This window comes from Cinclus cinclus, chromosome 2, assembly GCF_963662255.1.
Source record: "Cinclus cinclus chromosome 2, bCinCin1.1, whole genome shotgun sequence".
In the NCBI taxonomy this organism is placed as follows: Eukaryota; Metazoa; Chordata; class Aves; order Passeriformes; family Cinclidae; genus Cinclus; species Cinclus cinclus.
Window position 1 is genome coordinate 662,471 of NC_085047.1, and position 12,321 is coordinate 674,791.

The following is a 12,321-nucleotide window of genomic DNA, read 5'->3' on the forward strand; positions in this document are numbered from 1 at the left end:
TTTGTCTTCTTTAGCCAAACGCTTCTCCCCCAGAAGCTGAGCTGCGCTTGGAGGAATATCCAGGAGCCACATGGCTAAGGTTGGGGGACAAGGGACTGCTCAGAGCTGCCTCCTTCTGCTGGCACTGAGCTCTCCCCTGATAATGGAGCTGGAACCTGGAATATCCCTTCAGCGAGAGCCAGGACCAAGCCAGGCTTGCTGGAAGCTGATGCTTCCTGGCAGGCAGCGGTGCCTGGCTTCACAGTCAGGTCTTGTCAATTAAAATGTTAATTTAGTAACCAAATTAATTACCCATGTGCCCAGGCCAGGCCACGTGGGCTGTCCCCCGGGCTCAGCTCTCTGCAGGCTCATCTCTGGATGAATCCGTGCTGGCTTCATCCCGCTTGGCTGCTTCTTGCTGTGGGAGGTGGTGGATGGTGCCCCAAGGGCGGGTGTGAGGAGAGGGCTGGGTCCTTCCTTGCTGCCCTCCTCGGGGGTGGGGGGGAGAGCTGGGCAGGGGTGGCTGGGTGTGTGCTGGAGCACCTGGCATCCCACCTGAGGGCTTGGCTCCCCTCCCTGGAGCCAAGGGGAGACCTTCCATTGCCAGAAGGGAAACTGAGGCACGGGGCAAGAGAGCAATGGGCTCGGGGAACCACCCTGCCCTTGCAGAGCGGCAGCTCCGAGGCTGAGGAGCCTGAACCATTAGAAGTGATGAAGATCATCTAAAAATAGGGATTTGTAAATGTCAGGTTGGCGAGTGGCTGGGGCACGTGCTGGGAGGATGGAGCAGCTCTGCAGGACTGCCTGTCCTCGGGCGGGATGAGGGACCTGACTGATCTGCCCTGGTTCATCCTGGCTCCCTGAGACCCCCAACCCCCACCCAGAACCTGCTGATGTGGATGGCCCTGGACAGGACCAGCACCAGTGACATTTTCCAGTCTGTTTTATCCTGACGGGAGCTGCAGAGGATCCCAGCTCTGCTTTGGATGGGAGATGGGGTGGGGGACATCGAGCTCTCGATGTACGTTCTTTTCCACAGGCTTTCGATAGGAGGAAACCTCAGCGAAGGCTGAGGCCCCGTGGGAGATGACCCCAGCCTCAGGATCTGGGTGCTGTGCTGCCAAAACCACCTCGGAGGTGTTTGGTTCCCCCCCCTCTGTGCAGAGCCTGGTGGCACAGAGAAGCTCAGCAGATGTTATCCCCTCTGCCTCCTCCAGCCCTGCCAGCTTCTCTCTCCCTTATCCCCAGACTCCCACCTGTCCCCAACATGCCAAAAACTTGCTTAACACAGCTGGGAGCAGAGGTTTATTTGGAAAAATAATCCAGATTGGGGCAGATTAGTGGAAACACGTCCTTCCCCATCTGCCTGGGCAGTGCTGTGCCAGCTCCCCGAGGGGCTGCCTGGAGCTGGGCTTGGGGAAAATGCACAGCTCTGTTCATTCCAGGGACTTGGACCGGCTCCCTCAGCCCCCTGGCCCAGCTGAGTGTCCCCATCCCCTGTCCCCCAGGAAAAGTGCCCCGATCCCTGGTGGCATCGCCTCCAGCCCCCTCCTTGCTGCTGGGGACAGGTCAGTGCTCAGCAAGGACCCCCTCTCTCCCAGAAATATCCCAACCTGGCTAATTAGGAACATCCACAGACACACGGGAGAAATCCTTATAACCAATCCCAGTCTCTTGGGCAGGGCACGGGAGCTCCCTCCGGTTCAGAGGAAGGACAGACTGAGCGCTGTCCTGGGTGTGCTGGTCCCGAAGCTGCCCAGGGTTCCAAGCGAAACCCTGCCGAGGGTTGAAATCCAGTTCTGTGGGGCTCTTCCCCTGTGCAAACCCTTCCCTGCTACCAGGAACTCGGCCCTGCTGTGTTTGTGCCTCGGTTTCCCCAAGGTGTGAGGCCAATGGCCCTGTCCTAATGGCCTTTCCTAATGGAATCAACAAAAAGCACGGGGCGTTTTTCCTCCCACGGAAGGTTTGGGTTTAATTCGTGGTAACGGAGGACGGAAAGTGAGGACAAAGGAGCCTTGTGTGTAGGTTCTCAGGGGTGAGGTTGCTTGGGAAGAATTAATTATCATTAATTCTGTGTGTTTCTGTAAGGGCTGGGCAGCTCGTGGCTGATTTTCCTCCGTGCCCCAGGGCAGGAGCACCACAGCCCCGCCCGTGCTCAGCAAGGACAAGGGCGATGCTCCAGCCCAGTTGTTCCTCCTGGGTAAATCCAGCGGCCACTGCCATGCTGGGAGTTTCGGCCTCTTTTATACAGCCCTGGGCACCGTGGAGCACCTCGGGCCACAGCTGGGATATCCTGGGAGTACCTGAATGCCCCCAGATCAGTCTGGGGGCTGCGTGCAGGCAGGGCTGCCCATCCCAGCTCCAGATGCCCCCACATCCCCCTCCCCAAGCCAAACCCTCCTGCCTGCCAGCTAGAACGGCCCAGGGAACAGCAGGGCTTTGGAAAATAAGGAAGGAAAAGCAGATCCCAAAGCCTGCGCTGGTTGCGACGCGCCGGTGGCATTTCACAGGCTGGGTTTTAAACAGACATTTTTTGGCTTTTTTTCCCCCCTTCTGTTTCAGCGATGAGCCACTGCAGGGGGCTCTGAGCACTCTTTGCTTGGTTCATATCCACAGATGCCGTTTCTGTCCTGCCTTTCCTGTGGCTCCAGGAGCTGCTGGGGTAACTTTCCGCTCGGGCAGCAGCTCCGGCCGTGAGCTTGGGACACGGGGAGGTCCACATTCCTTCCTGGAAAGGGACTGCATGGGAACCTGATGGGAGCTGGGCTTCTCCAAACACAGGGCTGCCTTTGGGATCCCAAAAGGCACATTCTGAGTCTCGGCTCGGCCACGGTGCCCTAATCCAGAGGTTCCCCGACCCTGCTCCTTTGTCATGCGCTGTACAGAATAATATTGTCGCTAACACGCCACAGGAATCTGGATCCCACAGCTGGTTATCCACCCCCATCCTACCCCCTCCCTGCATGCCACTGAGGGGGCTTGGCATCCCCGGAGGGGCCTCACCGCACCCCGTCTGGAGGGCCAGGATGCTCCAAAAAGGAGAGGTGTCCTCATCCCTGGGGGACAAAAAGCCACCACCTCCCTCCCTCTGGCCTGAGGAAAAGCTGGAGAAACCAGCTGCCCACACCAGCCACCCCTTCAGAGGAAGGGCTTTGGGGTCAGGGAGTGTTTGGCCGCTTCTGCCTTTGCCTGGAGGCGATTTCCTTCCTGTCATCGGTCGCTGAGACTGGAGCTCTGCTCCCTGCTCCAACAAGCCCGCAGAGCCCTCCAGGATTCTCCGTGCCCCACGCTCGCTCTCATCAGGGCTCCCCATCCCTGTCCCCACAAACGGATGGTGCACCCCTGCAGCCACAGCTCTGCCAGATGTGCAAACCTACCCTGCTGCCCCTTCTTTTGCTCAGGGGCGGTGGTTTGGCTGCACCGGGGTGGGAAAAGGTTGGGAAGAGGTGGGGAAGGGGAGGAAGGGGAGGGCAGGCTGGGATTTCTCCCCCCTTAACTGACTGCACGGAGTGGCAAGGTGGCACCGGAGCCCCCAAGCTCCCACGATGATGGGGGAAACCTCAGGAAAAGGTCTTCGAAATGCCACAAGCTCTTCCATGAGCTCAGGATTCCCCGGGAGCCAGGACAGAGTGGGGAACCCGCTCCCTGCTCAGTAGGAGCAGCTCAGAACGCCCAGGAAAATCATTTTGATTCCCAGTGCCGTATCCCTACTCGAACGCAGCCCAGGCGCGGGCTCTGCTCCCGCTCTCCTTTCCCAAGCGACCCGCCTGGACACCGGCATTTACAAGGGCAGGAAGTTCAAAGGGGAAAAATGCAAAGCATCCTGCACCAGGCTGCATCCCACCCCCCGATCCTCCAGGCACGCCCGGGATGGAAATAACCGCGCTTTTCCACCCGGCAGCCGAGTCCGCACGCAGCCAGGCTCCGGGAACACAACTCCCACAAAACTCTCACTTCAAACCCGGCACGCCGGGCACCGGCTGCTCCCGAGCATCCCCCGGCAGCCGGCACGGCACGGCACGGCACGGCTGGGCGCAGCAGCCGCGCTCCTCCCCGCCCGCCTCGCCTGCATCAGCCTCCCGCCGTGGGCAAAGGCAAACGCAGACGGATCGACGTGCCAGCGCTTCGGCTTCCACCCCAGCACCGAAATTCCGCGTTTGGAAGATGCCACGTTACCCCAGCTGCAGCTTCCCCTGGCGAAGCCCAAGATGCTCCGGCACCTCACGAAACGAGGATACCAAACCACCCGGGAGAGAGCAACTGCTTTAGAAAGCTGTTACCCGCATAGATTTCCCGAGCCCCCGGTGCTGCTTCCCCAGCGAAGGACCGAGACTGGCGGAGCCTGGGATCCGTGCACAGAAAAAGCCGCACAAAAGCCCTCAGCATCCCCGGCCACCGGAGCAGCTCAGGAAGAGAAGTTCCTAAGCGGAGGAGGAAACGGAGGAGCCCAGAGCTCCCTCCCTCCGGCAAACCAACCACAGTTAACTTCGCCTCAGCCACGGAGACATTCGGAAATCGTTCGCAAGGAGCTTTACAGAAAATAGACGACGGAGCGGGTGCAGCTTTCAATATATTTGCTCTAGGATATAGTAACAGGCACTAAAGCAAACACGGGCAGGGGAATTAGGGCGGGCGCTCGTTCTGCTCGGCTCGTTCTAAATTACAAAGCGCCGAGAGAGCCAGGTCTACGCTACGTTCTAGAGTCGAAGCGGCTGCCCCCGCCCGCCCCGGGGACCATGCACCCACAGCCGGCCGAGGCGTTTCCTACACAGCCTAGAACGAGCTGGAGACGCCACCGGACAAAACCAAACGGGATCAAACGGGCTCGGGAATGCACGTCGCTTCCCCAGGGGGGAGCAGCTGGACGACGCGTTCTCCTCTTCGCAGCGAAAAGAAAAGGCGGGGGAAGGAGGGGAGGGGGGGAAATAAAAAAGAGAAATCGAGTTAAACTCCGCGCCTGTCGAATAGAAATCTAATAGGAAAGAGAGCTGTACACGATCACGGTCAAGTCTCCAGGGGCTCCAGGGGCATCCGGGAGGCCGGTTTCAGGTACTCGCTGAAGTCTGCGCCTGCCGCGTGGGACGCGGAGGGACCCGCCGCCGCACGGGGACCGGGCGCGGAACCTTCCCGGTGCTCCGGCGGCTCCGCGGGGCCGAGCCGGCCCGGAGCCCCGCGGGGGGCCGGTCACACACCGCTCCGGTGCAGCCCGGCGCCCTCCCCGAGGCCGGGGCCCGAACTCCGGCGGATCGGGGATGGCCGGGCCGGGGCGGGGCGGAGGCGTCGAGGGGAGGCTCGGCGGGCGCCGTCAGAGGCCGGGGGTGCCGGCGCAGCGCGGGTCCGCGTCCTGCTCGTAGCGGTAGTGGTAGCCCTCCATCTGGTCGCGGCAGGCCTCGCGCAGGTTGTGCAGCCAGCGCTTGATGCCGCGACGGTTCAGGTAGAGCACCATGAGGAAGACGACGCCGATGAGCGCCAGGACGATGCCGAAGAAGACGTAGGAGGCGGTCTCCAGCTGGCCGGGCTCGCCGCCGTCGCGGAGGGCGCAGGCCAGCGCCTCGGGCCGCAGGCGGAGCAGGGCGGTGCCGCGCAGCCCCGGCGGGCCCGCGCAGCGCAGGCTCCGCGCGTCGAGCACGCGGGCGGCGGCGGCGCGCAGCCAGGCCAGGAAGGGCCGCAGGCCGCAGTCGCAGCTCAGAGGGTTCGCGCCCAGGCTCAGGCGCAGCCCCCGCAGCTCGGGCCCGTCCAGGCTGCGCAGCTCGGCGGCCGCCAGCCGCTGCAGGGAGTTGTTCCGCAGGTCCAGCTCCTCCAGGCCGGGCGGCAGCAGCGCGGCCGGCAGCGCCCGCAGCGCGTTGCCCGCCAGCTCCAGGCGCCGCAGGCTGAGGTTGCGCACGGCCAGGGCGAGCTGCTCCTCCAGCGGGGCCGCCAGCAGCGCCTGGTTCAGCTGCAGCGTGCGCAGCAGCGGCAGCCCGGCGAAGGCGCCGGCGGCCACCGAGAGCAGCGGGTTGTGGCTCAGGTCGAGGGTGCGCAGGGCGGGCAGGCCCTGCAGGGCCATGTCCTCGATGGTGCGGATGTTGTCGTGGCGCAGGCGGAGCAGGCGGAGGTCGCGCAGCGGGCGGCCGGCGAAGGCGGCGCGGGGCAGGACGCTCAGGTTGCTGCCGGCGATGCTGAGGTTGTGCACGGCGGCCGGCAGCTCCCGCGGGGGCTCCTCCAGCCTCTCGCAGCGGCACTGCTGCAGCTCCGGCGTGACCACGCAGTAGCAGGCGGAGGGGCAGGCGGAGGGGCAGGCGGCGGGGGCGGCGGCGGGGGGCACGGCCAGCGGCAGCACGGCGAGCCCCAGCCAGGGCAGCCAGCGCCCGCCGCCCGCCGGCCGCGCCTGCCTGCGGGCCATGCTGCCGGCGCGGGCATGCAGCGGGGACTGCACCGCGCCGGGGGCTACGGGGGCTCGCTCCTGCCTCGCCGCAGCCCCCCGGGGCCGAGCTGTCCCACCTCCCCCCCCCCACCCCCCGGGGCCGAGCCGCCTCCGGCGCCGCGCCCGCACACGGGGGCTCTGCCGGCAGCGCTGGGAGCGCCGCTGCCCAAATCGGGCCGGGGAGCGAGTAGGGGGTGGGTGTGGAAGGGGAGGAGAGCGAGGAGGAGGAGGAGAAGGAGGAGGAGGAAGAAGAGAAGGGGACGGCTTGGGGCTGCCCGGCGCTGCGGGATGGGCTGGGGAGCGCCGCGGGCGGCGGCCGTCGGGGGGAGCTGAGCCGGGCTCGGCACCGCGAACCCGGCACCGCGAGCCCCGCACCGCGAACCCCGCACCGGCTGGCGCGGTCCCCGTGCTGCCCGAGGAGGGATTAGGGGATGTCGCGGTCCCCGTCAAGCCCGGGGAGGATTTGGAGAGGATTTGGAGGCTGTCCCGTCCTTTCCCAGCAAGGTGGGAGTTGGGGGGGGCTGCTGCTGCTGCTTCTGCTGCCGCTGCCGTGTGTCGCCCCCAGCCCTGGGGGTTCTCACGGGGTCTTTCCACCCCAGGGAGGATCTGGGGGGTTGTCTCAGCTCGCCTCCAGCCGGGGAAGGTCTAGGGGCTGTCCCACTCTCCTTCCAGCCCTGGTCCCTACTCCCTGACCTGCCCCACAAGCCGTACACCCCGCAGCGTCCCTGAGCATCGCGGGGTTATCTCCCTCTGCTTCCAAGCCTGCTCGGTCCCCACTGGTATTCCCGGGGATGCCCAGGGCTGGGGGCCTGGGGGGGCGGGTCTCAAGCCCCTAGTCCTCCCCTGGTGGAGGATGGTGTTGGGGTGGGCGTGGGATTTTTGGACGCTGGAGTGATGCATAGACAGGCACTGGGAGCACTGTGTTCAGAGCCGAACACAGCAGCAGTTGGATTCCCCCTCAGTGCCTAAATACCTCCATGGACCTGAGCTGGGGGGTCGCGTTAAATAAACCTCGTCATGAGCACGCAGAGTCCCAGACTGGTTTGTGCTGGAAGGGACCTTGAAGTGCATCCAGTCCCTCCCGCTGCCATGGGCAGGGACACCTTCCACTGTGCCAGGTTGCTCCAAGCCCCAGTGTCCAGCCTGACACCGGACACTTCCAGGGATCCAGGGGGTCTCGTGGATCTTAGTTTTTCTCCTCTTCCTCCTCCTCCTCCTCCTCCTCCTCCCCGTCCTTACCTTGCATCCTGACCTTTTCCCCAAAGCATTTCCCCCCTTACTGAGGGTGCTTTCCCCAGAAGCTCTCCTGAATTTTACAGGGACCAGGTAAGCTCTGGATGCTGCTATGACTGGGTGGCTTCAGCTGCTCCTGACCACCCTTTGCTGCGCTCCCAGAAAACGGGCAAGCTCTGTATTTAAAGTGACGGTGTCTAACAGCAGCCTGAGAAATCAAGGAAGCTTGGTTGTGGAAGGGGCAGGGGAGAGAAACAGAATTGGGAAGGTGCCAAGTAACTGTGTACCGTCACAAATTTAAGTGTGAGGAGCAGTGGGGAGAGCCAGGTGTGCAGTGGGTCGCGCTGAGCCAGCACTGCAGCACTCCCAGACGGAGCCTCTTTTCTCCCAAAATAGCACTTTGCAGCCCATTTATCACATTTAATCGCTATATATAAAGAACTGATAGCGCTCTGGGAGGCAAGGCAGCGGGTGGGCGAGGTCAGGCCGGGTGAGCCAGGTCCTGGCAACTCTCAGTCTTCTCCTCGGACAAGGAGCTGCCTTGTAGAAAAAGACAGGCAGGCACCTTCCCTCCCCATCCGAAAGCCATAGAGCACGGTGGGTGAGTGATGCTAGAGGTTATGGGAGAGCATGAGGCCCTCTGCAGCTGACCCCTTTTGGCTTTGAAGGCTGGAGCTGCTCCAAGGTTTGGAGGGGACGGCTGTTCCGGGGCCATACTGCGGCAGGGTGACGCTGGGGACGTGGGGACTCTTGCCTGGTGGCGCCACGGTGACTTCCTGACCCGCTGCAAGCACCCCGGACATTCCCAGGGACTGCTGGGGGGTGGTTCCCGAGGTCCCAGCACCGACCGCCGCGTTGATGTTAGTCACTCCCAGCTGCTCCTGCTGGAACCTGCAGCCCCTCAAACGTGCAGCGTGCAGACCTTCAAACCCTTGATGGGCTTGTATCGATTCGAGAGCCTCCTCCACCCTACCCCCCTCTCCCCGCCCATAATTCTGCATTTGAAGCAGCATTGAAGACTTCCTGTGGTTAAAGGCCAGGAGACTACATCTGCCATTGCCATGTCTCAGGATGAGATTAGGTCAGGCTGATGTGATTTGTTCCTACAGAATTCCATGCAGGCCGTTACTCATTGCCTCGTTATCTTCTGGAGGCTTCCAGGGAGAATCGACTGCTTGTGCCCCGTCTTGGATAACTGCTGGCTGGCAGGGAGGTCACCTGCCCTGTGACATTGCTTCTCTTCGTTCCCCCCCACCCCGTCAGGTTGTTTTTGGTTCTGCACCCTGGGGATGTGCAAGCACAGCTCTGCTTCCTCTCCCACCGTGGCCCACACTGCAGCATCCCTTTAAAATTCACGCCTGTGATGCTGGAACTGCTCATTTCCCTGCAGCAGCACCCTTGGAAAAATGCCGGGATGTAAGGAGCAATTTTTACGACGTTTCCCACATGAAACTCTTGGAAATGACATTTCTTTCACTTAAAAAAAAAAAAAATAAATCCTCCACCTGTATTTGCAGATGTTGGTCACTGAAATCCTGGCTTTGCCTTGTCCCCAGTGATTTCTTTCCCTCCCTTGCTCCCACCCTCTCGGGATTCCAAAAGGCTTTGAAAAAATCTGCTTTTGAGTCAAGATGGGAGAGTTTCCCGGGTAAAAATCTGCTTTTGAGTCAAGATGGGAGAGTTCCCGGGTGCAGGCGAATGGACGGTGGCTCCCAGGTTTTGTGTCTTGCTCCAGGGCTGGTGCTGGGGCTGGAGGTCAGGCTGGGCCTTCCTGGTCCAGTGGCCAACCTGGCAGAAATTGCCTTCCCCAGCAGCAGCAGATAAAAAGCGGTCAGCGCCACTGCTCCAGCCCCACAAACGGATTCCTCGTGCTGATCCAGGGATCAGAGGGTGGGACTGGACACTGCCGAGCTAACTGATGCATGTTTTGGGACGGGATTGAAGCTTTTGCGTTTAAACATCACAGAGTTGCAAAGGCAGCTGCAGGCGGGCAGGGCCAGGGGGGGGCTGCTCCTTGGGGGTCGCAGCCCCACAGGACCTTCCTGCAGAGTGGTGGAGAGAGAGGAAGGGGCCAAGGGAAGGCAGTGGAAGAGTCGCCAGGATGGTTTTCCACCCCAAGCAAGCAGAAACCTGCGGCGCTGGGCTGTGCTGGCTTCCCCGGGCACGAGGGAACAGTGCTTTGGGTGCCCAAAGCCAGGCTTGGCTCTGCCTGCGTGTCCAGGGCCCGACGGAGAAAACGCTACCCCAGCCCAGCAGGGAAACAGCAAATCCCTCATGCCAAAGCCACAAGACCCAGGAGCGGGAGGGATGGCCCCTCCGGAGTGCCAGGGCTGGGTGCAGAGCCCGGGGCGTGTTTAACTGCTCTGTTTAAACCACGACATCCGAAGGAGAGAGCCCCTTCTCCCCGGCCGCCTGCAGAGCCCTGTGAGCGCTGGTAATGCTCTATAAATACATTAGCAATAAATAATGGATAACCTGGATGGGCATTAAAGTGTAAACAGGAGGTGAAGGGCTCTCTCCCATTACCGGTCCCCCGAGAGCCGCGCGCATCCCTCTCTCCGAGTCCGGCTCGATGTTACTCCGGCTGCAGAGCCCTTAGTCACAGCAGTGACAATGCCATAGATCAGTGGCTCCAGAGCTGGCAAAAACAAACCAAAAATAGTCCGGAGGGCAGAGTCTTCCTCCCGACGGCAGGCTGAGTTTGCCTGTATCAGCGTTTTTGCCTGTGGTGCTCCACTGCCTGCGTGGGCTGACACTCCCAAGGAGGCAGAGTCCTCCTCCCTGGCACACTCCATCCCAGAAGGATTGGGAGCGCCCCTGATCTGGGAGGTTTTATCCCCCATGGATGCAGCTGAAGCGTTGAGCCACGCTGCCTGGATTTGGTTCCTGTGGCCGAAGGTGTCGCCATTCCCAAGCTGGAGTGGGATCGTCCCCATTCCCAAGCTGAGGGAGGATCGTCCCCATCCCCCTGGTGACCACGCCCACAGGTGGTCCCAGGGGGTGGCATGGACACCCATCTGACGTGTGGGCAACTAGAGGGAGATTAAACGAATTTATGGATGCGACGTGGGATCACTTGTGGAGGAGACTTGTGCTGAGAGTTGAAGGAGGAGGGCTGGTCAGAGTCAGCCAGGGTTTGCGCGGCGTGGGGGGGTCCTGTGCTGCTTCCAAAGGGTCCTCACAACCCCAGATGAAAGCAAACCTTCCTGGTACCAGCTCTTAGTGGTACGTCCCAGGGTCCACCGTCCTCCCGGAGGGGAGAGCAGGGCTTGGAAAACCAGCTGGCTTCTCCTCCTGCAGCCTCGCTCTGCCAGAGCTGGGCATTAATTCATCATCACCTGGCGGCAAACAGCTCAGGAGTGGCTCTGCCTCGGGAGAGAGGAAAGGGATGAGCTCTTCATCTGCCCAGCTTTCCTGGGAGCCTCACGGAGATGGGATCTGGGAGCTGTGCCAGCCCGGCTCGGGGTCAGGTCCCGGCAAATCCGGAGTGTCACGGTCTGCTTGGGCTGTTTGCTGTGCGAGGGGCTCTGGCAGTGAGCCTGGGCAGGCGGCGTGTCCCAGGGCAGGCCTGCAGCCAGCCTGGGGATTGGGGATTCACGGATGAGCCGGCAGCATGGCCTGGGAACGGGTCAGCTCCGAGGTTTTCCCCTTGAGGGCTGATGCTCACGGTCTGGATAGAGCTGGGGGCTGCTGGCCTGGACGTGCTCACGTTGTGATTCCTCTGGATTCTCCCCCTCTGCTGTGCCCTTTTGAGACCCTGCCTGGAGTCCTGTGCACGGTTCCAGCACAGGAATAAGGACATGGAAGCGTTGGAGCAAGTCCAGAGGGGGGCACGGAGTTAATAAGGAGAGGGGAGCACCTCCCCTGTGGAGGCAGGCTGAGAGAACTGGGACTGGTCAGCCTGGAGAAGAGGAGGTTGTGTGGAGACCTCGCAGCACCTTCCAGGATCTAAAGGGAAGCTGGAGAGCAGCTCTCCATCAGGAAGATCTGCTGGTGCTCGGACAGCACCAAGGGGAATGCCTTTAAACTGCCAGAGAGAAGGTTTGGATTAGGCATCGGGAAGGAATTGTTCCCTGGGAGGGTGGGCACAGGGTGCCCAGAGAAGCTGTGGCTACCCCTGGATCCCTGGCAGTGCCCAAGGCCAGGCTGGACACTGGGGCTTGGAGCACCCTGGGACAGGGGAAGGCATCCCTACCATCTCCAAGACCGGGTCCAGTCTGCAATGGCAGGAGTGTATCTGTTGAATAAAACAGCCTAGGCCATGATGATCCACTCCAAAAGGATAATAAATGGGATTTCTGGAGTGCAGGGAACAGGCACCTCTGTCCACCACTTATTCCCCCTCTCCTACCCTCCCTGAGCCCTTCAGGGCCCATCTTACGCGTTCGTCTTCCTGCACTTCTTCAGGGAACTGCTATTTCCTGCTTTTCAGGGCGTCAATTCTGCTCAGAGTACAAGGTGTGGGCTGGAGGCCACCTCGGTGACGAGGGGAGGGTGAGCAAGGTGGTGCAGGAGCGATGGGGGGAGCCGACCTCCTCCCAGAGCCCGCTGGGGGAGGGGGCTGAGCTTTAATCCCAGGTGGTGGCTGATGCAAAGCTGCTTGAGCATCCCAATTTCTCCAGTCAAGTGGAAGCCGAGGGGGTGATGCAATCAGAGAGCAGGCAGCTGACAGGCTGCTGCTGAGCTCCCTCCACAGCTCCAGCATG

The 12,321-nt window shown here is 61.7% G+C and overlaps 1 protein-coding gene across 1 annotated transcript; it reads right to left on the minus strand.

Annotated features, from left to right (window-relative positions):
• Positions 1 to 5,284: 5,284 nt before the first annotated feature.
• TPBGL (trophoblast glycoprotein like) lies at positions 5,285 to 6,361 on the minus strand. Its single transcript, XM_062511023.1, has one exon. It carries the CDS (start codon positions 6,359 to 6,361, stop codon positions 5,285 to 5,287), a length of 1,077 nt encoding a protein of 358 aa, XP_062367007.1.
• Positions 6,362 to 12,321: the final 5,960 nt, after the last annotated feature.

Bases quoted from the DNA above. Each gene is read 5' to 3' on its own strand.
- TPBGL (XM_062511023.1), bottom strand. From the start codon at position 6,361: ATGGCCCGCAGGCAGGCGCGGCCGGCGGGCGGCGGGCGCTGGCTGCCC.